This window comes from Rhinopithecus roxellana, chromosome 21 (assembly GCF_007565055.1).
Source record: "Rhinopithecus roxellana isolate Shanxi Qingling chromosome 21, ASM756505v1, whole genome shotgun sequence".
Taxonomy (NCBI): domain Eukaryota; kingdom Metazoa; phylum Chordata; class Mammalia; order Primates; family Cercopithecidae; genus Rhinopithecus; species Rhinopithecus roxellana.
The window spans coordinates 39,230,659-39,257,451 of NC_044569.1; the positions used below are offsets into that span (position 1 = coordinate 39,230,659).

Sequence of the window (26,793 nt, forward strand, 5' to 3'; positions counted from 1 at the left end):
GCTTGGCTCTACCTAGAGCCCAAAATGTTTTCCACGTTAGTTTTTTATTTAAGATGAGAAAGTTTGGCTTAGTTCTGCTTCCACTTGCTGGCATCTGTGCCTCTGGGAAACTTGCCAACGTCTGGACTGTAAATAAGGGACTCTGACCTAAAAGTTTTTACAAGCTTTAAAGTTTCAGTGACAATACTTGGGTAGTGATATTTCTTGGGAAGTTTGATGCCAAAAAAAAAAAAAAAAAAAAGCATGTGTTTTGCCTTAAGGAAGTTTGGCTGGCTGCTCCTCACGGCCTGGGCCCCCCAGGAGGAGAACCCAGCTCTGCCACACTGGTGTCTGCTGTCCTGACTGTAAACCAAAAATAAACTTCTAAGCCCCCAACTGACTGAATGGACCGCCTCTCTGTCAAGGGGATTTCAAAGAAACCTGAAAAATGAGGTCAGGCCATGTGTGGCTACCTCAAGGGTCATCCCTGCAGCTTCCAAAGCACAGGCTGGCGCGGGAGTGGGGGCCGGAGATGCCTCATTCTACCCTCCCCACTCTGGAATTCAGGCACAACTGACCAGTATGAACTTTAAAACAGGGATCTTAAGGCTGACAAGCAGGCTGTAGGTAGCAATATAAGATGCCAAATTCCCACCTGAGTCTAGTCTAGCATCACATGACTGACAGCAGGCCCTGGAAGCATCCAAATGTTTTACTCCAAAATGTATTTATTTGATATATTCTTTAATGGCCCTGCAAAGCTGTCTCTTGTGGGAGACATTTACATTGTGTAGAGAATCCTCTTCCTTTTCCAGGACTTTTTCTGATGCTGAAGAGATTGGCTGAGAGTCTAGCACCTTCTAAAGGTCTAAAGAGGAAACATTTGCCATTTATTGTCTCTAAGGGTGGCCACCTATGAGACTTCATCTATATAAGAACCTTGGTCTCCAAAACACCTTCACCAAGACACTCCTTTTGGTGATTCCAGGTCTTTAGATAATAACTTAACTCTTTCAACCAATTGCCAGTGAGAAAACCTTCAAATACACCTATGTCCTGAAAGGCTCCACTTTGAGTCATCCCACCTTTCCAGACCAAACGCATGCACACCTCACATATAGTGATTGACGTCTGTCCATTACTTCTGTCCCCTACATGTCTGAAGTTAGCCTGGGCACATGTTCTCAGGACCTCTTGAGGCTGTGCCTCGGGTCTTGGCCACTCATATTTGGCTCAGAAGAAACCTCTCTAAATATTTTACAGAGTTTGGCTTTTTTCCCTCAACATGACCCTGCCACCCACCAACTTGAGCTGATGAATAAAAATGGTTTCAGGTGTCTCCCTGCCCTCTTTGCCCCCACAAAGAGAAACACATTGTCTGAAACAGTTGGAATGTTAAGCTCACTGTCTTTATTCCTGTTTTCAGCCGGAGGTTGGGCCAGGGGCTCCCTGGCGGCCCAAGTCACCCAGGAGACACAGGGACACTCCACAGCCACGACCGTCCCACATGGGAGTCTGAGTGGAAAGTGGGGGACTGGGTTAGTGGCACTTAGAAAAGAGTGACATCTTCTCAAACTAAGTGCCAGATGCCCTTCGTGGGATGAAGGGAGTGCTGTCTACCATGCTATGGTAGACCGCAGAGAGTCCAGCAGGACCGCGGTACGAACCGGCACACTGGAACGCTGCTGTGGATGCCATGCAGGCAGCACGGGGCTCTTTCCTGAGCAGGGTGCCGCGTGTGGCCACAGCGGTGGGCAAAGCTGGGGCAGGGACTCCAGGTGCGGCTGCCTCAAGGGTCCTCCCCGCAGCGTCTGAAGAACAGGCTGCCGTTGTGTTCTGAGCCTGTGCGACGTTAGCCACACTCACTTTGGCTCTGGGATTCCTCCTTCCCATTCAAAAAGGAGGATCAGAACAAAACCCCACACATCCATATCTTTTTGACTGCAGAGTATCAGGGCACCTCAGGAGAAACTGGGGGGCCCCACAGAAGAGCCCTACATGCCCCAGATGCTCACTGCAACCTCCTCCTGTAACAAGTAGCCACGGTGAAACTTTCCGAATTCCCAAATAAAGCAGCAGGGCAGAGCAAGTCCTTCCCGGAACGGTAGGCTCCTCCGCTGTGTTTTTAAAATTGTGGTGAAACATAAATAACATAAAATGTGCCATTTTAACCATTTGTAAGGGCACCGTCCATAGGGCTAAGCACATCCACAATGTTCTGTGCAGTCACCACCACTGACCCTCTCCAGTACTTTCTCATCCTCCCAACCTGAAGCTCTGTCCCCGTGGAACACTCGCTCCCCAGCCCCGGCCCCCGGCACCCCACCTGCTTTCTGTCTCTATGGACCTGTGGACTCCAGGGACCTCCTGTGAGTAAGACTCATGCATGATTGTCTTTACTGGGTACGACGTCCCCAAGATTCATCCATGGTGTAGCCTGGGTCAGATTTTCCTTCCTTGTTCAAAGCTGAATAATTTTCCACTGTAGGACGGACCACGTTGTGTGGGTTCATTCTGTCCTGGATAGACACTTAGGTGGTGTCTACCTTTTGGCTTTTGTGAATCAAGCTGCTGTGAAGATGGGGGTATAGGTACTTCTTCGATATCCTGATTTCAATTATTTGGGGCCTATACTCAACCTTCACTGTATTTTAACATGATTTTATCTTTCTTTAAGCCACTTTTAACATCTATAAAATTTTAACTCGTTTAATCGAGCAATAACTGTTATTACAGCTGACCCTCAAGCAATCCGGGTTTAAACTACACGGGTCCATTTATAAAGCCAGTAGTTTGCACGTGGCGAGTCCTCCTGGCTGCAGAGACTGTGTGGGGACTGGTCCCATATTCGAGGTTCTGGGACAAGTCCCCCAGGGACATCAAGGGATGACTGTGCCATTTTTCATATTTGCCACCATTTTTCATCTCTAACTGGGTTTTCTGCTAATCAACACCCCTGACTGTCAGGAGGAGGGCAGACAGGGCAGTGAGGCCCCAGTGCAGACCTCAGGCAGGCCGGGCTCACCTCAGCCTCCCCCGGCTCCATCCCAGCCTCCCGCGGCCTCCTGGCCTCAGGTTCCAGGCCTCTCACCATGAGGACGATGACAGGCCCAGAACTCCTGTCCAGATTTAAAACTCCTGACTCAGCCGCGACCCTGCAGGGCCTCCAGCCGCACCTGCTCCTCCCAAGCTCGGTCCCAGCCGGGTCAGCACAGCCCCCTTGCCCTGAGGAGGAACCTGGCCCTTTGGAAGTCTTCCACTGTGTCCTCTGGGGAAACCACAGTGCCTCTCTTGCCAAAGCCTGGTTTCTTCTCTCCCTCTTTACCAGGGTAGGTTTTGCAGCATTGTCTGTCGGATGCCATGGAGATGGGAAAATGAATTTCATCTTTCATCTTGCACACGCCCTATCTGAAGGTCCAATGTTGCCCTGGTGTGGGGACAGTGAGGGGCAAACTCGAGGAGCCCCTGTGGACACGTGGGTGGCCTCATGCCCCCTCGGGGAGGTGCCCCAGACCCCCCGGAAGCCAGAACCCACGGGGGTGGGGCCTTGCCTGGAACAGGGCTTCCTATCTAGATGACTTAGAATACCTCAAACTATGCAATGCGGTGTAAATACTGGTTACACGGTATTTTATTGGTATTTTTTACTGTTGTATTGTGATTTTTCTTCCCCTCTGGGGTTGGTGGAACCCTCAGATGCAAACGGGAATGCAGAGGTGGACGGTGGTTCCATGATTTGGAAATTATGAAAGACCACAGAGCCCTGCCAGCTTCTTGGTAGAACTTTGGTTTTTATAAGCTCGATAGAAGATCTTATTAGCTTGATGATTCTTTGAGACCAGGTGCTATTCTTATCTAATTTATTTATTCATTTATTTCCTCAACAAATATTTCTTAAATGACTTTTATATTCTCCCTCAAGCATCTTAAGCAGATGCTTAATAATAGGAAATAACACTCCCTTTATACAATAACATTACGCAACGCCATCATTTGTTCTCATAAAGGCAATTAGTGCATGAATTTCCACCCCCACCCTCAAAAAATTGCAACACTGTGTGCAGTGGAGAAATCCTGGGCTGTCTCAGGTTTCCCCACTCCACACTCTCCCCAAGACAAAGTGGGTAGTTACCGCACTAGAAGGTGGCCAGGAGCATGTGTGTCTACAGCCAAGCACCTTACCCTCCTGGGGTGAAAATAATTCGGAGAAAGTAGAATATATGAAAAGAAAGTCTGGAGTTAAAGAACCAAAGCTCACAGACCATCTCCCCAGTAACCAGAAAGTTACTTAAATGCTTCGAATGTCACTTCCCTCATCTAGAAAATAGGGGCGAGGCCTCTAACCTCCCAGGACTGCCACTAAAGTCAAACCCTACCCGGGGCATGTGAAGCCTTTGAGGCCTGCGATTTTGGCTGACAGAGGCACAGGTGGAGGCCAGGGCAGCTCCGGGGGCATGAAGCCCCCGTGGCAGAACACGAAGCCCGCCGTGGGGGAACAGGAAGCAGGTGAACTTGCTGCCCCCCCTCCTAGCTGGTGCGTCCCCAGCAGAAAGAGGCCCCCAAACACCGAGTGACTCAGCCTACGGACCATCAGGCTTGTTTCCAAAACCTTGATTTCCAGGTTTCAAAATTGTAAGCTAAGCCCTGTCCATGGCCACGTGCCGCCCAAAGACCCCCCTCAGCCCCTCAGCCTGGATTCTCGTCCCCATAACTGCAAGCACGGCTCGGGATGGCCAGTTCCATGAAGAGCCCGCTTCCCGTTTGCTTTATCCGAGGACAAACACTGAGGAGTTCTTCCGCCACGGCTGACAGCACCAATGAATCAAGGGCCTCCTGCTTGGAGACTCGAGGGGAGAGCAGGTGAGGCGGAGTCATCCCCGATCGGCGGGTGGACGATTCCCAGGCAACATGGAGCAGACATCCGCCCCTGGACGGGGGCTGTCCCATTCTCCTGGAAGTTGAGGGATTTTTGTTTCGTCCTCCCACAGGCATCCTTCCTGCGCTGTTCCAGAGCCCAGAAGCTGGGGCGCCCCACAGGGCATGGCTGTGTCTCCATCTCAACCGACAGTCACTTAAAATGTTTCTCGAATTAATTTTAAATGTAATTTTGCTTTTCAACTTAGGCTCATTCTAAATAAAACGAGTGACATCATGGACTAAGGTGCCTGTTATATTATTCTCTACCACATTCGAATTAATATATAATAATATGTAAGAAATAAGTAACTAGTGGCCGGGCGCGGTGGCTCAAGCCTGTCATCCCAGCACTTTGGGAGGCCGAGACGGGCGGATCACGAGGTCAGGAGATCGAGACCATCCTGGCTAACACGGTGAAACCCCGTCTCTACTAAAAATACAAAAAAACTAGCCGGGTGAGGTGGCGGCGCCTGTAGTCCCAGCTACTCGGGAGGCTGAGGCAGGAGAATGGCGGGAACCCGGAGGCGGAGCTTGCAGTGAGCTGAGATCCGGCCACTGCACTCCAGCCTGGGCGACAGAGCGAGACTCCGTCTCAAAAAAAAAAAAAAAAGAAAAGAAAGAAGTAACTAGTAAAATAAAGAACGCGTGTGCACATTTTCCCTAAAGAGCCTCTCTTGCACGGACAGGACTAGGCATAGGGTATTTGGGGAAACTGTCTCCTGAGAAGTGAGGGGCGGAGGCAGGTGCCACGGGGCTGAGGGCCGGCCTCCTGCGCGGGGTCCTCCCTCCGGCTCCCTGGGGTGCGAGCCCCACTTGCAAGGCGGTGGAGAGACGTCTCCATCTAGTGGCCGCCTGCTTCCATTACACTGGGAGGCAAGTTCCTAATCCTCAGGGTCCTGGGTTTCCTTTTGATGATGAAAACCCTCTGGAATTGCATAGCGCTGATGGCTGCACAATCTTGTAAATATACTAAAAAACCCCTGAATTGGACATTTTAAAGGCATGAATTATATGGTATGCGTTACATCTCCATTTTTAAAAGAACTTTTGTGAAAGATTTCAATATATGAGCAGAAAGACATTGTTCACACCTTCTTATGGTGAAATTAAAGCATCTGAAGCATACTGAGTGTGTCTTTTTTACTTTGTCCTAGAAACATGAAGTTTAAAACATCCAGGGACCACAAGTCTTCGAGATAGAAATTGTTTCATTTGTGCTTTTCTGTAAGCCATAGCTATAGTTGTTACTAAACACCATTATTCCAGGACTCTTTTATCTGATATTCTAGTAAGTTGTTTCTTTTTAAGGGCACTTCTCCCTAAAAAGTGCTCTCAGGCTGCAATTACACAGATCTGAAACGTGCAGCATCCGCCTTTGCTCTCACTCTGCAGTGGAGCTTGTGGGTGTGGTTAAATTATGATGTTTTATTCTAAGGAGAGGCTGAGAACCATCTGCTTCTTGATGGAAACCATGTGTTATTACAAGACACTACGTCAGGCATTTTAACATGATACACTCCTTGCAATTATACTCACTAAGCAAAACACCAGTGCAGAATTCCTCTAATGTTCTCCTCACACACCAACTCAAGAATCTTCCCCTGCACCTCAAACGGGATTGATCAGTGCAATTATTTTGTAAAGGTCTTTGTCAGTGGATTCAAAATAACCAGAAACAATAATTATTATTATTTAGAATTCCAGTGTAATTTTCCAGCTGAGATGCAGCCTCAGCCATACAGGTGTGGACAGAGTGGAAAATGAGGTTCTTTGTGTCCAGCACGTCTTCAGAGAGGGGAGACCCTGCTACCGGCTCTTCCTCCCCAAAAAGATGCATGAATCCTGTGCGACCCTAGGCCCGTCACTGTCCCAGTGCACGTTTCATGGCCTCAAACGAGTCTTCCTTGTGTGTAAGTTTCAGGGAGAAAGTGCCTTCATGGGGTGAACGCAGAAGTACCACCCCAGGAAGCCTTTGCTGCCCAGCAGCAGGAAGGGGGGTCCAGTCTGAGGCCCCAAGAGAGGAGCAGCTGAGCTCTGCTGTAGGGAGCCCAGACCAGGGATGAGCAAGGCGGGAGGGGAAGGCCAGGAGAGCGTCCGGGGAACTCTCTGAAGGCTGCCTTCACTCAGGAGCCTGGCCGAGGCTCAACTGGTGTGACCACGCTGTGATTCGCTTCTGCCTCTGCCCAGCCCTGATTCTCTTTCCTCACACAGCCATCGACCCTAAACAGATCTGACCTGCAAAACCGATCTGCACGTCAGCACAGCGGAGCCCTCAAAGACAGGATTATTTAGCACAAAATGTCACTAGCACTGTAATTGAGAGATCCTGAGACCGACTGACCACGAAGACAGAGGAGGCAGTTAGTAAGCCTGGTGATGAGAGGGCATGAGAGGGCACATCACCACCTTGTGCTAAGGGAATGGTATGAGCAAACATATGCCAATAAAGACGAAATGCAAAAATGCCTAGAAAGACACAAATGGCCCAAACTTACTCAAGAAGAAATGGAAAATCCTAATCGGCCTGCAACAAGTAAAGATATCTTAAAGTCTTCCCAAAAGAAAAGCCCTGTCCCCAGTGGCTTCATTGGTCAATTTTATCAAATATTTAAATAATACCAATTCTACACAACATTTTCAGGAAAACAAAGAGTAGGTAATACTCCACAATTCATTCCATGAGGCCAGGATCACCCTGACACCAAAGCCAGACTCAACATGACAAGAAAACTTCACACCAATATCTCCCACAAACACAGACACAAAAACCCTTAACAAAATATTAGCAAACCAAATGCAACCGCATACAAAATGGATTATAAACCAGGATCAATTAGAGTGTACCTCAGAAATCCAAGATTGGTTTAATATCTGAAAATCAGTTAATCAAGAGATATGAAAAAATCATTAACAAAATCCAATACCTATTCATGATAAAAACTCACAGCAAACAAGAAATAGAAAGAAGGGAATGTCCTCCATCTTTTAATGGACATGTACAAAAAACCTACAGCTAACATCACAGTTAACCATGAAAGACTGAGGGCTTCCCTCCTAAGATGGTAAACGAGACTACGCTGTCTGTTCTCACATTGTGCTGGAGGAGAAAAATGAACGTTAGAATTCATTAGTTTATTCACTTCCATGTAATGTACGGAGTAGACCTCAGGTGACAACTGGCCACGAACAGCTGGGAGGTGCCAGAAGCTCTCTGGCTGTGCCAGACAAAGGGAGGGTTTAAATGAAAGCTGGGCTTAAAAACAGGAACCAGATTCACCCTAAAATATGTGTTATTTTCTTAATGCCTGACTTGTAACAATAATTTCTCACATTGTGCTGGAGGAGAAGTGGTGATAACAGCCAGCCTTGATTTGTTCAGCATCTTAGGAGGGAAAGCTTCAGTCTTTCATGATTAATTCCTTTCCAAGGAAGGAAGGAAGGAAAGAGGGAGGGAGGGAGGGAGGAAGGAAGGAAGGAGGGAAGAAGGGAGGGCGGGAGGGAGGGAGGGAGGAAAGGGAAGGAGGGAGGGAGGGAGGGAGGGACGGAGGGAGGCAGGGAGGGAGGGAGATTAAAACCATAAATACTGAAAAGAAGAAATAAAACTATCTATTGGAGATGACCTAATCCTCTATGTAGAAACTCTTAAGAAATTTATAAAAAAGAACCCTACTGAACAAGCTTACCAAGATTGTAAGATAAATCGTTAAGCAAAAATCAATTATATTTTATATATCGATAAACCTGAAAATTAATTAGGAAAACAATTCCATTTACAATATCATCAAAAAGAATAAAATAGTATTAAATATAACAAAAGACATGCAATATTTGTTCACTGAAAGCTACAAAACATCACTGAGTTTTCATTAGCAAAAACTGCAAACATCGTAGAAGAGCAAAACCAATGGAGACATCCTGTGCCCTTTGAAAGTTTCAATATTATTTACAAAATTGCTCCAAAAATTGATATGATTCAATGCAGTCACTATCAAAATATCAGCAAAATATCAGCATGCTTTTGTGGCAACTGACAAACGGAACTATTTATTTACATGGACCTGGAGAATCCAAAACGATTTTGAGAAAGAAGAGCAAAGTTGGAGAATGGATGCTGCTGGATTTCAGACTTCCTATAAAGCTACAGGGATCAAGATCATCTGGTATCAGCATAAGGATAGACATAAAGATCAATGGACCAGAACTTGAAATTCCAGGATGCTCATGGTCTAGAGTGTAAAAGGCAGCACTTTAAGGCACCCCGGAGAGCGATTTCTTTCTGTTAAAGACTCTCCCAAGTCCGGCCCGCCCTCGGTTCTATCTTGTACTGTCTGTCCACGGCTCCAATCCCTTCTCTGTTTTGAATCACATTAAGACAGGCATCTGGGGACCTGCTTCTTAGAAACTCTCTCCAGTGGCTGTAATGGAAACCTGGCAGTGATAAGAACAGAAGCAAACTAGAAAGTAATTTGTACATAAAGTGCAAGTGAAATTTATAGAGGAAGAATGTTTCCTCTAACAACATTTTACATTGTGTATTATGAAAATTTTCAAACATATGCGAAAGCACCAACAGTTCTTCTGTCCCGCTACCCCCTCCAGCACCCTCAGTCCTCAGTCCTACCGCCCCCTCCAGCACCCTCAGTCCTCAGTCCTGCTGTCCACCCCTCTCCAGCACCCTCAGTCCTTGGTCCTGCCGCCCCCTCCAGCACCCTCAGTCCTCAGTCCGTCACCCCCTCCACACCCTCAGTCCTCAGTTCTGCTGTCCTCCCGTCTCCAGCACCCTCGGTCTTTGGTCCTGCCGCCCCCTCCAGCACCCTCAGTCCTCAGTCCTACCGCCCCCTCCAGCACCCTCGGTCCTTAGTCCCGCCCCCCCTCCAGCACCCTTAGTCCTCAGTCCCACTGCCCCCTCCAGCACCCTCAGTCCTCAGTTCTGCTGTCCTCCCGTCTCCTCCAGCACCCTCAGTCCTCAGTTCTGCTGTCTTCCCGTCTCCAGCACCCTTGGTCCTTGGTCCTGCCACCCCCTCCAGCACCCTCAGTGCAGCACATCTTATCTCAGTCATACCCACTAGTCTCTAAACCAGGTTACTTTGAAATAAATCTCAGGTATCATACTATTTCATCTCCAAATATTTCAGCATATATCTCTAAAGGATAAGAATCTTCTTTAAGTAATATTCAAATAAGTCATCAGTTTTATGTTTTGGAATTATTTTTAAACAAACAGAAAAATTCTCCCTTAAGTTGCATGGACAATCCGCATTCAGCATAGCAAGCCTGGAGGTCTCCTTTAAAAGGCTTTTTAAGACTCATCTGATGATTTAAAGTCAAATGAGTCCTATGCTTATTTTCCCAAAATATGTACTTTTTCCAGCTGCAAAGAATACATTATAATATGCAATCACAAATAGCCTATTGCTGTATGGCCAGAACACATGTGTTAGGAAAATAAATGTTGGAATACATTAGTTTATTCACTTCCATGTAAAGTACGGAGTAGACCTCAGGTGACTGTGCCACAGAAGAGCAGGGAAGGTGCCAGAAGCTCTCCGGCTGCGCCAAAGGAAATTTTTAAATGAAAGCTGGGCTGGGAAACGCGAATCAGATTTACCCTAAAATATGTTTTCTTTTCTTAATGCCAGACTTGTCATAACCATTTCATAAATTAAACCCCAACTGTATGGGAAGGCTCAAACAGCAGAACATTCAATGCCATCTCTGCCTGCTATAATTAAAAACACACCTGCTGAAAATTCTAGGACACAACGGGGTCCTTCTAACTCGGAGTCGCTACAGTCACCGCCACAATCAAACGCACCCTGGAAGCTTTGGGGAGGGTGAGCACTGGGCTCAGCAGCAGAGCCTCTGTTCCCGCCCACGCTTCTGCCGGGTGCTTAGAAGGCGGCACGTTCCACCCGCGGCCCCACCAGCCCTGCAGGGCGCACCAGCTGCACTCACGGGCCACGGATTCACGGATGCCGCCCTCACCCCTCTAGCGGCCTTCTCCGAGACAGCACACGGGCCATCTACGTTTTGCCGGCTGTCTTGTTCTCTCCCAAGTCCACGTGTGCGCTACCCCCTCCTTTAAAACACAGCAACAGAAAAGCAAAACAAGGACGACAAAGACAGCACGTTCCCTTCAGCCGAAGCGCAGCACATTTGTTTCCATTATTCCTCCGTTTCACGGAGAGGAACGCGCCATCCAGACAACCCGTGGGAGCGGCCCCTTACTCAACTGGAGAGCGGATTTCATGGGCCTGTGTGTTCGGATGCACGGTGCACACTGTTCCGACGCGAATCCGTCGTGGAACAGCATCTTCCATGCAGATGGAGTTTTGCTCATAGACACCTTGTCTTAGGAGCTCTCTCCCCAAAATGGTAAGACTCTGACCGTCGAGGCATCGCCTTCTCCCCGTCACATCAGCAGGGCCCTTCCACTCACGGGGACTTTCCCGATTCTGCTCTTTTTTTCTCTGCCCCATTTATTGAAATAAAAGCAACCGCGAGCACATGCCCCCTCTAGAATGCATGCTGTGTCTCAAAAAACCAGCCCAAAAGGAAGAAGAGGAGGAAGAGGGGAAGGAGGGGGAGGAAGAAACTGGTTTTCCCTGTTGGACTGTTTTATGCAGTTATAAACAAACAAGAAAAATCAGAGGGGATTTCTACTTCTGACAATAAGGGAGGCCAGACACTCGGAAGGGTCCTCACCAACAAAACCATCCAATCCTGCCTGAGACTTGGTTTTCCTGCCAGTATTGGGCTTGAATGAAGTAAGGGACTTCTTCAAGGCTCCCTCCTGACCTGAATTCAGAGGAGGGAAATCCCACAATAAAATAGAAAAGGTGAGGCTGCCCTGAGAGGACTTGCCACATCAGAGCCACCTAAAGGTTGTCTGGGCCAGGAGGTGAGCTGGGGCTCCAGGCCCAGCAGAGGAGGCAAATGTGCTCCCCATTGAGGTCCCCAGCTTGAGACAGTGGTAAAGACCACCAGGTTCTCACAGAGTGACATCAGCCAAACCTGAGCTCACGGCCAAACAGCCGCAAACACACGCAGAGGAACGTGTCCATGAGCAAAAGTCAGCACACACAACCCAAACACAGAACAGACTCAGGCCCGCAGAGGCATCAAAATTAGTGGTTAGATCTGAAGAAGTTGTCCAGAATGCATAACAGAAAAACAGGGAGGCAAGAAATATCTGAAAGATTAAGAGGGAGAGATTACAGAATAAAGTCTAACAGATATCTATTTATAGTTTCAGGAAGTGAGACCAAAAAGGAAGAGGAAAAAAATGATTGATTAAAGAGATGATACTTGAAAATCTGCAAGAATTGATGAGAGTTATGAATACACAATATACTCCAAATACAGTAAATAAAAGGAAACCTACCCTTAGACACACCGAGAGAAAATGTCAGAACGCTGAGTCCGGGTGCAGTGGCTCATGCCTGTAATCCCAGCACTTTGGGAGGCCGAGGTGGGTGGACCACCTGAGGTCGGGTTTGAGATCAGCCTGGTCACCATGGTGAAACCCTGTCTCTGCTAAAAATACAAAAATTAACTGGGCGTGGTGGCGGGCGCCTGTAATCCCAGCTACTTGGGAGGCTGAGGTGGGAGGCCAAGGTTGCAGCAAGCCGACATCACTCCATTGCACTCCAGTCTGGGTGACAAGAGTGAAACTCCATCTCAAAAAAAAAAAAATTCAGAACACCAAAGACAAACAGAAGACAGATCGCCAATGAACCCAACAATAAGACTAACAGATTTTCTTTTTTATTTTTGTTTTGGTTTTTTTCAAGACAGAGTCTTGCTCTGTCACCCACGTTGGAGTCCAGTGGCACAGTCTTGGCTCACTGCAACTTCCACCTCACAGGTTCAAGCCATTCTCATGCCTTGGCCTCCTGAGTAGCTAGGATTACAGGAGTGTGCCATTATGCCTGGCTAATTTTTGTATTTTTGGTAGAGACAGGATTGCACCATGTTGGCCAGGCTGGTCTTGAACTCCTGACCTCAGGTGACCCTACCCTCCTCGGCCTCCCAAAGAGTTGGGATTACAGGCGTGAGCCACCGCACCATGCCCAGATTTTTAACAGCAAAAATAGAAACTGGAATCCAGTGGAATCGTGTCTTCTAAAAACAAATTGTCATTCTACTGCTGTCTACCCAAACCATCTTTCCATGAGAGCAAATAAAACATTCTCAAAGAAACAAAACTGAGAGTTAAACTCCAACAAAACTCTCCTAAAGGAGTTCTAAAGAATGTGCTCTAAGCAGGTGGAAACTAATCCCATAAGGGCATGACTGACTTATGCATAGCATATCGTGTGGCGTGTAGTGTGTCCTATGTAGTGTGTATTATATAGCGTGTATTATGTAGTGTGTATTATGTAGCGTGTATTACATAGCATGTAATATGGAGCATGTATCATGTAGCATGTATTGTGTAATGTGTATTCTGTAGCATGTATCATGTGGTGTGTATTATGTAGTGTGTATCATGTAGTGTGTATTGTGTAGTATTACATAGTGTGTATTATGTAGCATGTATTATGTAGTATGTGGTGTGTACTGTGTAGCATGTATCATGTGGTATGTATTATGTAGCATGTATCGTGTAGCGTGTATTACGTGGTGTGTATTATGTAGTGTGCATTATGTAGCATGTATTATGTAGCATGTATTACATATAGATTACATATTATCTAACTATTTAGATGTCTATTCGATATACATTGTTTTGGCAGAACCAGTTCGTCTACATTGAGATAGATCTTTTTCCTTATAAATTATTTGTTACTTAAAAAAAGGAAGTTATAAAATATCAGAAGAAATGACAAACAAATAAATTGTTGAATGTATGTTAAATCTAAACAAACATTGTCTATGAGATAATAACCACAATATCTAACTTGGGAGTTATAAAAATTATAGAGCTAAAATATTGATCAATGATAGTTTGAAAGTCTGGAGAAGAGTGATCTAAGATTTATGTTGTTGAGAAGGAAACTCAAGTATTAATCTTAAATTTATTATATTCGAAATGCAAAGTAAAATTTCAATGGTGATCACCAAAAGAACAACAATGGAGTGAACAAAAATTTCAAAAATAGACAAAAAAGCAGATCTCCATAGATTCCCAAAGGAAAAATGTGTGATAAAGGAGAAAAAATACACACACACATATATATAGAGAGAGGAGACAGGAACGACACACACACACACACACACACACACACACACAAAGAGGGAGAGAGGGAGGGAAGACACACACACAAGCAAAGTTGATAAAACTGCAGGCGAAATTGTCAAACGTACTTTCAAAGTGAGAGATTTTGACGCATCTCTTTAGACTATTGCTTTTTCAATTAGAAAAAGGTAAACATATAGTAAATTTGAATAACACATTCAACAAGCTTTATTTATTAGATAGATATAGAATGCTGAACCAAATCAGAAAATAATACACATTCCTTTGAAGCAAATATTAACCATATACTGGGCTTTATGCTAACTGCATTAAATTTCAAAATAATAGTATCATACATTTTATGTTATCTAACCATAGTGCAATTAATTTAGAAACAATATAGGCTGGGCACAGTGGCTCATGCCTGTAATCCCAGCACTTTGGGAGGCCAAGACGGGAGGATCACGAGGTCAGGAGATCGAGACCATCCTGGCTAACACGGTGAAACCCCATCTCTACTAAAAATACAAAACAATTAGTTGGGCATGGTGGCAGGCGCCTGTAGTCCCAGCTACTCAGGAGGCTGAGGCAGGAGAATGGCGTAAACCTGAGAGGTGGAGCTTGCAGTGAGCCAAGATAGCGCCACTGCACTCCAGCCTGGGCGACAGAGTGAGACTCCGTCTCAAAATTAAAAAAAAAGAAAAAAGAAATCAACAATATAAAGATAAAGAAATTCCCTATACATTTGGAAAATTTAAGATGTACTTCTAACTAACTCCTTCATCAAAGAAAAAGATTGCGATAGAAATAAAGCCATACTTGACTGATTGACTATTTTAAAACGTGTGAGAGGAAGGAAAAGTGGCATCTAGTAGGGCATTTATAGCTCTGAGGTTTGACTCAAATGAACACAGGCTTAAAATTAATGAGCTAAACATCCAATTTAAGATGATGAAAAACAACAATAATGAATCAAAAGAAATTGGCAAATTCCTAGAAAATATAATTTCCAAAAGTGAAACATCTCATTTTGAGATGAGATAGGTCTGAACAGACCTATACCTCCGAAAGAAATCTAATCAGTAGATTAAAATTTTCCCACAAACAAATGCCAAGACAAGAAAGGTTTAAGGTTATATCAAACATTAAAAAAGGTCATCCCACACTTAAAAAATGCTTTCAAAAATGGAATTAGAGACAGAAAAGAGGAAAGCTTCCCAACTCGTTCTATGAGCCCAATATACGTTTGATTTCAAATTCAGCAAGGATAACACAAGAGAGGAACACAGGCATTTCTCACTTGTAAACATGGCCATAAAAAGATTAAGTCAAATATTAGCTAACTAAAAATCTACTTATGGAATTTGTTTTATCCCAGAAATGCATAACTGAATCTGGTTTTTGAAATAGAATAATGTATACATTATAATATGCAAATATACGTATTTCCCTATCTTAACAAAATGAAAGAGAAAAACCATATGATCATCTCAACAGAGGCAGACAACCATTTGATTCTATTCTAAAATAGTCATAACAATCTTTTAGGAGACTAGGGATGAACTGAAGTTTCTTTAACCTGAGAAAAGACATGCCAGAAAAACCCTTAGCATAAATCTTTCCTGATGGAGAAATGTCGGAAACCCTCCCTTTACCGTCTGGAATAAGACAAGGAAACCCACTATAACGGATTCTGTTAATCACTGCACTACAGGGCTAAACTACCACAGCAATCCAAGAAAAGAAGTAAAACTTGGAAGAGAAGCATAAAATAGTCATCATTTATAAATGATTTTTTTTTACAGTGGAAACCGCAAATAATCTACTGATATACTATTAGAAATAAAAGATCTTAGTAAGGTGAGTGTGTGGTGACAGTTCATGAAAATCCACAGAAGTTCTGTAAACCAGCAACAATCAGCTGGAAAATGGCAGTTTTAAAAAAGCTATCGTGTACAACAGGAACAGAAAAAGTAACTAGTAATACACACAAAACAAAGAAGAGTAAGTGCTATATGGAGAAAAGCATAAAATCTTATTGGAGGACTTTGAAATGAACCTAAGCAAGTGAAATGGTAAACCGAGTTGACAGACGGGAAAATTCAAGTCACAGAACTGCCAGCTCTCCTCAAGCTGCCTGAGATTCCACGCGGCTGTTAAGGCCCTAACAGGTTCATCAATAAACTTGACACATTAATTCTACAAGTTATGAAACAACAAACACCAAGAACAGCTGCAAAACTTCTGAAGAAACTTCTAAAGAAGCCGCAGCTTCTCCACCAGCACCTGCTGCTTCACCTTCGCTTTTATGTTACAGAAACGGCTTCTTTCCTTCAACCTCATGAATGAACTTCTGCTGGTTTCCAACCTTTCTTCTCTCTGAAGAGAGTGAAGAGAGGCAGCTTCCTCGCCTCTCCAGCCTTCATGGAATTGAAGGGAGTTAAGGCCTCAGTCTAGACGAGGCTGTGGCTTCAGGGCGTGTCATGGCTGGTTTGATGTTCTATCTAAACCACTGAAATTTTCTCTGGATCTGCAATAAGGCTGTTTGACTTTCTTATCATTTGTGTGCACTGGAGTCGCACTTTTAATCTCCTTCAAGAACTTGTCCTTTGCATTCACAACTAGGCTAACCATTTGGTGTAAGAAGCCTAGCTTTTAGCCTGTCTCGGCTTCTGACATGCCTTCCTCACCAAGCTTAATCATTTCTAGCTTTTGATTTAAAGTGAGGGACCTGTAACTCTTCCTTTCAACGAAACATGTAAAGGACATTGTAAGGTTGCTAACTGGGCAGATTTCAATATTGTTCTGTCTGAAGGAACAGGGAGGCTGAGGAGAGGAGACGGGAATGCCAGGTCGGGGAGCTGTCAGATCACAATTAAGTTTGGTGTCTCATGTGGGCAGCTATGGTGCTCCAAAACAATTGCAGCAGGAACATCAGAGATCACCGATGACAGATCACCATACGTGATAGAAATGAAGTTTGGATGACTGAGGATTGCCAAAATGTGACAGAGACATGAAGTGGGCAGGAGCTGTTGGGAAAATGGTGCCCATCAACTTGCTCAAGGCAGACTTGCCACAAATTCAATTTGTGAAAAATGCAGTATCTTTGAGTGCAATAAAGCGAAATGAGTAAAATGCCTGTATATAGCAACCAGTTTGAGAACTATTTCACGGCACACTGGTAGCTGATGGTACTCAGAAGCTGCCGGTTTTGACAGAGCTCACCTGTGAAGTGGTGATGGCTGGCTCGTCGGGGCCCAGGACCTGTGCGTGGCTGGGAGCTCCCTGTGGGGGTCTTTCTCGGGCTCCAGGACCTGTGGAGTGTGAGTTGTAGTTCGGTGGACAAACATGGCCAGGACAGCTTGTGCTCCTGGGGACTGGGCACATTCCCCTAGAAAATCAGTGATGTGGGAAACAGCTGTATTAGTTGTGAGTGACGTCAGCGAGGGTGGTTCTCAGCAGTCCTGTGAGAGGCAATGCTACTCTTCCATTTATATTTTTAAAAAGAAGAACCTGGTGGGGCTTTTAAGCTTTAGGGATAAAATAAACCAGGAAAACAAGCAGCTTTTCTTGATAAGACGGATACATACCCCAGGTCTTCCTCCCTGGAACTGAGACATTGTTGAGAGGTTGAAAGAGAGTGGCCTGCACCACATCCAATGACCGTTCCGCTTCTCTCCTTCCTGAAAAGCTTCCACGGCATTTAGCGAGACTCCTCCACGTGCCATCCCATCCTTTCACTCAGCGAAAATGAATGAAAATGGCCAGGTGCGGCAGCTCACGCCTATAATCCCAGCACTTTGGGAGACCGAGGCAGGTGGATCTCCTGAGGTCAGGAGTTCGAGACCAGCCTGGCCAACATGGTGAAACCCCCCCCCGCCCCCAGCTCTACTAAAAATACAAAAATTAGCCAGGCATGGTGGTGGACACCTGTAATCCCAGCTACTCGGGAGGCTGAGGGAGGAGACTCACTTGAACCTGGGAGGCAGAGGTTGCAGTGAGCCAAGATCGCACCACTGCTCTCCAGTCTAGGTGACAGAGTGAGACTCCATCTCAAAAAAAAAAGAAAAATCAAAACCCTAGTTGTAAAATGTAAACTTGAAGGCACCTGTAGTATTGTAACATAGACTGTTTCTCACAGATTAATTTTGGTGGAGTTATAAAAGTTGTTAAGACTCGGCCGGGCGCGGTGGCTCAAGCCTGTAATCCCAGCACTTTGGGAGGCCGAAACGGGCGGATCACGAGGTCAGGAGATCAAGACCATCCTGGCTAATACGGTGAAACCCCGTCTCTACTAAAAATACAAAAAACTAGCCGGGCGAGGTGGCGGGCGCCTGTAGTCCCAGCTACTCAGGAGGCTGAGGCAGGAGAATGGCGTAAACCCGGGAGGCGGAGCTTGCAGTGAGCTGAGATCCGGCCACTGCACTCCAGCCTGGGCGGCAGAGCAAGACTCCGTCTCAAAAAAAAAAAAAAAAAAAAAAGTTGTTAGACTCAAAATGAAGGCACTTGTGTTAGAAAAACAAACAAAAAGCCCTGCCAAATGAAGGCCATGAAGGGAGCGTTCCCACATACGACTAGCAACAAAAAATGTGATAGAAGACTGCAAAACTCAAAATCTTGCGCAAAGACCAGCACAACCTGACACCAAAAATACTTGTGCAAGGACGTCTGCCCAGCAACTGCCTGTCTAGTCTCAGACTAGCATCACCCTCGCTATTGATCTCTGTAGCCCGGGATAATTCTTTCAAAATAATTCTGTCATCCTCCTAATTTTCCCTTTAAAACCTTTTGTCTTCCTGTACCTGAAAATGCACGCAATTTACTGTGGTATGTGTATTCCCATTTCAATGCTTTATTCTTGAATAAGTTACATCTTCTTTGAGTGACCCTCTCTCTGTTACTTAGCCTGATACACACAGTGTCAGAAATGGGACCAGAAAAATATCACCTTCGGAAGAAATCATTTTTTGTTCCCATTTTTTGGAACCATTGTGCAGTATTTACTCCACCTCTTTGAGCTCTTCACTTCCATAACTTGATTTCTCACCCTGGTGAGCCTTTCTCAGGCTGAGCCTTTCTCTTTGTGTTGGAGGCTTTTTGATGCCACTCAGAACGTGACTTGGATGAGGCCGCCTGGATAAAGGACCGCACATCCGGCCTGAGATGATACACAGCCTTTTTGTCTTCTCTGCGAAGTCCTTGCTGGTGCAAAGGCATAAATCTTTCTGGGCTGAATGCTCTGATTTGTACAGAATTAACACTCTCTCTGTAAGGCATGTCTTTACTTGTGAATTCACTTTTGATCTGCATGCCTAGTTTAATATTTTGTTCTATCTGGACACCCAGGTTAAAATTTTTGTGAACACTCTTACCTTGGTTCCTTCGGACTTGATTCGAGTCTTTCCCCTTGATGGTTTTTTTAAATGTTCTGAGAACAAAAGTAAACATTCTAAATGGTGGGTGCAGAACGACTAACTAAAGGCCATGAGGGCAGCCGCCACCATCTCAAACACGGCCTAAACTCCTGACTTCCCTGGCTGGATTTGTAGATTTTCTTTTTTTTTTTTTTTTTTTTTTTTTTGAGACGGAGTCTCGCTCTGTCGCCCAGGCTGGAGTGCAGTGGCCCGATCTCAGCTCACTGCAAGCTCCGCCTCCTGAGTTCACGCCATTCTCCTGCCTCACCCTCCCGAGTAGCTGGGACCACAGGCGCCCGCCACCTCGCCCGGCTAGTTTTTTGTATTTTTAGTAGAGACGGGGTTTCACCGTGTACGCCAGGATGGTCTCGATCTCCTGACCTCGTGATCCACCCGTCTCGGCCTCCCAAAGTGCTGGGATTACAGGCTTGAGCCACCGCGCCCGGCCAGATTTGTAGATTTTCTTTGCTCTCAAGAGATTAATAAGAACTGAATGAGATTCTAAAACATTCAAGTATGCCAGGTGTGCTGGGATTCCAGCCAGCTACATGTTGTGGCCCATTCTCATGCACATGTTTAAAGTGATTGGCAAAATGACACCAAGGAAAATCCAGAGCTCAATGGCCATTATTTGAACTCTCTAAAAAAGCAACTCTCTGGAAAAAAACAACCTTGCAGCGATCGAGTGAGCATGGAGTCTTCGCAGGTCTCTATCTCTCCTCCCACCCTTTTTTCTTTTTCTTTTTTTCTTTTTTGCCTATTTTGAATTTTCTGACTCTTCTGCTGGTGTTGAGATGAAACTCACTGCTTATGGCATTCTAGCCAAGATTTTTTTCAAAGTCTTAAAGGGCTTTCAAATTAATGGCGTTAAGAAATTACAACAGCTCCACGGTAACCAACAACCTAGACACCTTTTAGAGACATCAGTTTAGGTTTGACTAACAATTGCTTATGGTGATGGAGCACTTAACTGAAAAATTAATAATCTAAAAGAAAAAGAACTACATAAATATTTATAATGTTTATAAAAGTTAGGCTCTCAGATTACAGAGGTCAAAAGCTGGAACTCAGAGCAATAATGTAAGGTGTCTCTGTCCAGCATAAAAACTGTATTACTTTTTCTGCCATGCAGAGTCCGAAAAGAAAAAGCCAAAAACAAAACCAAACCTGCTCCAATGCCTCCTGCCCATATCTCTAACCAAGCAAACGAGACCAGCAGCCAAAAGACATTTGCTGCTGGTTCAAGGCTACATGGAGATTCTTATACAATGCAGTCAATCCTAGCTAAAATGTTTTTCCTTTTATAGACAGAGACAGAGACCAGAGACAGACTCAGAGACAGACTCAGAGACAGATACAGAGACAGAGACAGAGGCAGAGACAGGGTCTTGCTCTGTCGCGCAGCCTGGAGTACAGTGGTGGGACTACAGACATGCACCACCAAACATGACTAATTCTGTTGTCATTGTTTTGTAGAGAGGGGTTTCACTCTGTTGCCCAGGCTGGTCTAGAACTCCTGAGCTCAAGTAATTCACCTGTCTCAGACTCCGAAAGTGCAGACATAAGCCACCATGCCTGGCCCACCTAGCTAAAATGTAAACAATGGAAAATTTAGCCCTAACCTCATTTGAAAATGAGAAACAAAAAACAAACAAACAAAAAAAGAGGTGGGTGGGGGTAGAAATGGTGTTTTTTATTTTTATTTTTAAACTGCATGGAAACTGTTTACCCAAAATTTTGGTCCAAAGCCTTCATGAGATTTCCTATCAGAGTAAATAGCACAAAACTAAAAATCTTGGTCCCCGATTGTATTAGTCTATTCTTGCACTGCTATAAAGATACTACCCGAGACTGGGTAATTTATAAAGAAATAAGGTTTAAGTGACTCACAGTTCCTCATGGCTGGAGAGGCCTCAGGAAACTTACAGTCATGGCAGAGGGGAAGACGCATGTCTTACATGGTGGCAGGCGAGACAGAGTAAGCAAGAGCAGTGAAACTGCCTGACAAAACCCTCGCATCTCCTGAGAACTCACTCACTATCACAAGAAGAGCATGGGGAAAACTGCCCCCGTGATCCAATCACCTCCCACCGGGTCCCTTCCTCAACTTGTGGGATTATAGGGATTACAATTGGAGTGGAGATTTGGGTGGGGACACAGAGCCAAACCACATCACCTATGTTAGAACAACAAGGTTTTCTTAAAGTATTGATTTGCCCTTAGGAAAACTGCAAGAGGTTTTGATGTTTAATCCCGAAATCTGTTTCTTTTTCTTCCCCCATTTTTTGTAGAGATGGGGGGGGGGGTCTTCCTATGTTGCCCAGGCTAGTCTCGAACTCCTGGGCTCAAGCAATCCTCCTGCCTTGGCCTCTCAGAGTGCTGGGATTACAGGCATAAGCCACTGGCCTGGCCAGCTTTTCCTGATGTGTCTGGATTATTCTGTGTAACCAAGAAAATTCCTATGCTGTTACTAAGAGTCATGTAATTCCCTGCTGCAGGCACTCCTTTTCTTGTTTACAGTCCTCTATAATAAAGTGAACACTCGTAAACCTGGATGCACTCTTCCTGTGTCTAATTAAATCCAAGTGCCCTTCTCTTCAGGTTTGACTTCTGAGTTATCTAAGGAGAAGCAACCACATGGCAGGAGGTTTTTCTTTACTTTTGGTAACTGGCCTAAACATAAGACATCTTTACATTCAATCAAGCTAGATTTGTTTCTGATTAAGTTTTTGATTACTCAGGAAAACTGAGCTTTAAATGGGTTAAGGCTTTTACATTCATGTAATTTTCCGTACTTGCTTTTGAAGTATTTTAACTATCACTCTGCTTAAATGAATAATATTTTACATGACTTGTAGTGTTTTTTTTTTTTTTTTTTTTTTTTGAGACAGGAGTCTCACTCTGTTGCCCAGGCTGGAGTGCAGTGGTGTGATCTCAGCTCACTGCAACCACCACCTTCTAGATTCAAGCGATTCTCCTGCCTCAGTCTCCCCAGTAGCTGGGATTACAGGCACCCGCCACCACACCTAGCTAATTTCTGTACTTTTAGTAGAGACAGGGTTTCACCATGTTGGCTAGGCGGGTCTTGAACTCCTGACCCCAAGTGATCCACCTGCCTCAACCTCCCAGTGCTGGAATTACAGGCATGAGCCACCGCACCTGGCCCTGTGATTCTGTTTTGATCAAGTGTTTTAAACTTTTTGACATATTTGGTAAGTTTCCCAAATATCAGAATACCAAATTAAGTCTTTTTGACCTAGAACTAACTTTTGGATTTTTCTAGTTGTGCTTCTGGAGAGACTCAAAACATGTATCTCTCTCTTGTTGAGACATTAAACAATTAGGCTTCTTTGGTAAACTGCAGGGAAGTGTCAAATGGTAAGTGATACTAGGTCTTCTTGCAAATACATTTATGGGTATGATGTTGGTATGTTTCAAAAATCATGTAAACTCACAGAAATCTAACATGTTATCAGTCATAATTTTGGTTGTTATATTTTTTCTGAAGTTATATTTGTATGGCTATTAATGCATTCTAAAGATGATACGAAATTTATAAAAGTTTCATGGTCCTGATATCAGTCCAGCTGTCTGTCATGATTCCAGTTGTTCTTTTTAAAATGTCATATGTTGGCTGGGCGCGGTGGCTCACACCTGTAATCCCAGCACTTTGGGAGGCTGAGGTGAGCGGATCATGAGGTCAGGAGATCGAGACCATCCTGGTTAACATGGTGAAAACCTGTCTCTACTAAAAATACAAAAAATTAGCTGGGCGTGGTGGTGGGCGCCTGTAGTCCCAGCTACTCGGAAGGCTGAGGCAGGAGAACGGTGTGAACCTGGAAGGCGGAGCTTGCAGTGAGCTGAGATCGCACCACTGCACTCCAGCCTGGGCAACACAGCGAGACTCCATCCCAAAGAAAAAAAATGCCATATGTTACACGTAAGTAACGAAATTTCCTTGGTAATTAGGAATTTTCATCAGATTTTCAACCGTGGCCATTTTAAGCTTTTGGCTTCCCTACTTGTTATTTTCAATTATTCCCTAAAAGTCTTTGCAATCAACCAATCAACTACAGTCCCAATTTGCCTTTCATAAAAACACTTGCAAGACTCTTGGACACAGATTTCTGAAAACTTTAAGATCATGAATGGAAAAGGAATTTCCAGAACTGTGATGAAGAAGCTGTTGGGTGGCGCTGCTAACCAAGATCACGCAAAACAAAATACTCATTATATGAAATTTAAAAATTAACACAGATAATGTTTTAATGACTTTTTCTTGCAACATTTTTAGTTCTTTACCTACATGTTTTATTTTCCGGATTTAAGAAAATTGTCTCTCAAAAGTTGTCTACAGTTTACAACAATTTGGTATAGTTTAGTGAACAAAGGTGGAGGCATTTGATTTTTCTGTCTACTTGATTCTTCCAAAATTTGGAAACTATTCATGTATATTCTTAGTTTTAAGTACAATATAATTATTTATATAAGTTCAACAAAAATCTATTCTCTCTTTACAGCAGGATACAATTGGAAACATTTGATTATAGTACAGAGGTTTTGACTGAATATCATATTTGAAGGTATCCATAGAAAGCCTGGTTTTAAGGCTTTCCAGCCTTACAATCAGTAAATAAAAATTGTCATTTCCTAGCAGGCCCAGGAATATTCAGATTGTAAGTACAATAGAAGATCTGCCCAGGTTTGGCTTTCTAGCCTCAAGAGCTTTTTAAATCTGATAACCTATGTGATCAGTGTAGGGAGAAAAAGTTATGTTTCTAAAGAAAAATTATCATACCCTTGTTATTAGACTGTAGCTCTGAGCCTTGTTTTCAAGTTCTTGTTATCTACCTGTAGAATGGGCTAGTCCTGAATTCTCCTAATTTTCTCCAACGTTTGGCTATAATTCTCCAACTAAAAACTAAAACTGCTTCTCTCCTAAAGCCCTGTAAGATGAACCTAAACACATTTTAAGAAACAAGCCTCATGCCTGATGTACGGTCCACACATAAGGTTCACCAAACCACTTGATGCCACAACCAGAGATATTCAAGCTGCAAACTGGAAGGAAAAGTTGATGTTTTCATGTTGTAAACCATTTTCCCTAGACATTGGAACAAGACTCCATATCACAAGGAGACCCTAACTCCTCAACTCCTCTTAATGTCTATCTTTTACACTTGACAGGATAGTGATGAAATTGAAATTTCGGCCGGGCGCGGTGGCTCAAGCCTGTAATCCCAGCACTTTGGGAGGCCGAGACGGGCGGATCACGAGGTCAGGAGATCGAGACCATCCTGGCTAACACAGTGAAACCCCGTCTCTACTAAAAATACAAAAACTAGCCGGGCGAGGTGGCGGGCGCCTGTAGTCCCAGCTACTCGGGAGGCTGAGGCGGGAGAATGGCGCAAACCCGGGAGGCGGAGCTTGCAGTGAGCTGAGATCGGGCCACTGCACTCCAGTCCGGGCGACAGAGCGAGACTCCGCCTCAAAAAAAAAAAAAAAAAAAAGAAATTGAAATTTCACAATCAGTAGCTTCTGTTGGTAACTTAACAGAGCATAAAAATCCTTTAGTAACGCCTATAATCCCAGCACTTTGGGAGGCCGAGGCAGGTGGATCACCTGAGGTCAGGAATTCGAGACCAGCCTGGCCAACCCCGTCTCTACTAAAAATACCAAAAATTAGCCAGGCATAGTGGTGCATGCCTGTAATCCCAGCTACTCCGGAGGCTGAGACAGGAGAATCACTTGAACCCAGGAGGTGGAGGTTGCAGTGAGTTGAGATTGCACCACTGCACTCCAGCCTGGGCAACAAGAGTGAAACTCCATCTAGAAAATAATAATAATAATAATTTAGTATTCATTGGTTAAGTAAGAAAATGCCTGTGCATTTCTTATTGTGGTACCTGGATCAATTCCTCAGGGAAAGTTGAGACCCACATACACCAAAGAAGAAAACAGGCCACGTCATTCAAGTCTTACCTGATTCCCTGTGGTCGGCGACTCATTCCACTGTCTTTACGCCTGCCGGGTTCATGCATGCAAACGGGGATTGACATATCACTGTTAATTTTACTTTTTATTTCCCCTTTTTGAACTTTGTATCTGTTCCTTGTCAATTTTTTTTCCATCCAGGATACACAGGAATAAAGATCATGTTTTTGAGATAGGGTATTGCTATGTTGTCCAGGCTGACCTTGAACTCCTGGACTCAAGCAATCTTCCCACCTCAGCCTCCTGAGTAGCTGGGACTATAGGCATGAGCCACCACGCCTGGCTACTTGTTAACTGATTTGCAGAAGTACAACTCCTAACAGTGTAATGCTGGCCCAGCACTTTCAGATGATAGCAAAAGATCATGGAAAAGACAAAATTGAACTTAACAATGCACTCCAGGTAGACTTATCCAGGGAGCTACTCCCTTCAAACCTCCCTTGATGCTCAAACGTGGCTAAAAGGGTTTTGACACTGGATCCTAGTCAGCAATCATTCCCCTCGAAGTGGGGTGAGACCACCAGCAACGACAGGTCCATCTCAGCATGGAGAGGCATCCAAACCTAACCACAGGGGGTACACAACATGCTTGTACACAAAACCCCTGACAAAAAGAGTCAGGGAAGGCCATGAAGAGAGGGTTCTCATGCTTGTACACAAAACCCCTGACAAAAAGAGTCAGGGAAGGCCATGAAGAGAGGGTTCTCATGCTTGTACACAAAACCCCTGGCAAATAGAGTCAGGGAAGGCCATGAAGAGAGGGTTCCCATGCTTGAGCACCTGCTAACAAAAACGATGACAAAACCCAAAACCGGGCACTAAAGCCATCATAACTTTACACAAAAGGTGCTTTGGCAAGATCACCTGCCCAGCAATTGCCTGTCCAACCTCAGATTGGATCCTCCTTGTTACCAATCTCTGTACCAAGGACCATTATCTCAAAATAATTACGTGATTTCTTCCCCCTCTGAATATGCAGTCTTTACTGTGGAATGTATATTCCCATTGCAATGCTCTATGCTTGAAAAAAAATAACTTTTTCTTTAAGAGAGGCTTTCTCTGTTCTTTAGGTTGACAGAAGTATTACGTTTTCTCATCTGTGCCTAGTGAGCTCTGAGGTTCAACAACTGCTGTCCTTCCCCTTAACCTCTTTCTGTCCTGGCCTCGTAGCACGGACCCTCGTATGCCAATCAAACAACACAGGTGAGTTTGGAGGAAACACACATCAGTAAGGAAAAGCGACCAGAGGCTTCACCAAAACCACCGAGACACGGATAAACCTACAATTCCAGGGTGTGAGATTCC

The 26,793-nt window shown here is 44.6% G+C and overlaps 1 protein-coding gene across 1 annotated transcript; it reads right to left on the minus strand.

Moving 5' to 3' along the window:
* Positions 1–2,263: 2,263 nt before the first annotated feature.
* Positions 2,264–26,075, minus strand: LOC104661409. Its single transcript, XM_030925822.1, has 5 exons — positions 26,057–26,075; positions 17,671–17,820; positions 17,306–17,471; positions 14,387–14,397; positions 2,264–3,327 (listed from the first exon to the last, which is right to left on the minus strand). Exons 1-5 carry the CDS (start codon positions 26,073–26,075, stop codon positions 2,927–2,929), a joined length of 747 nt encoding a protein of 248 aa, XP_030781682.1. The 3' UTR covers positions 2,264–2,926.
* Between the last annotated feature and the right edge of the window lie 718 nt (positions 26,076–26,793).

Excerpts from the sequence above, each read along its gene's own strand:
- LOC104661409 (XM_030925822.1), bottom strand. Across the intron at positions 17,472-17,670 it reads TCCAGGGAGGAAGACCTGGG|GGGAATGTGCCCAGTCCCCA; the intron begins GTATGTATCCGT and ends CTGATTTTCTAG.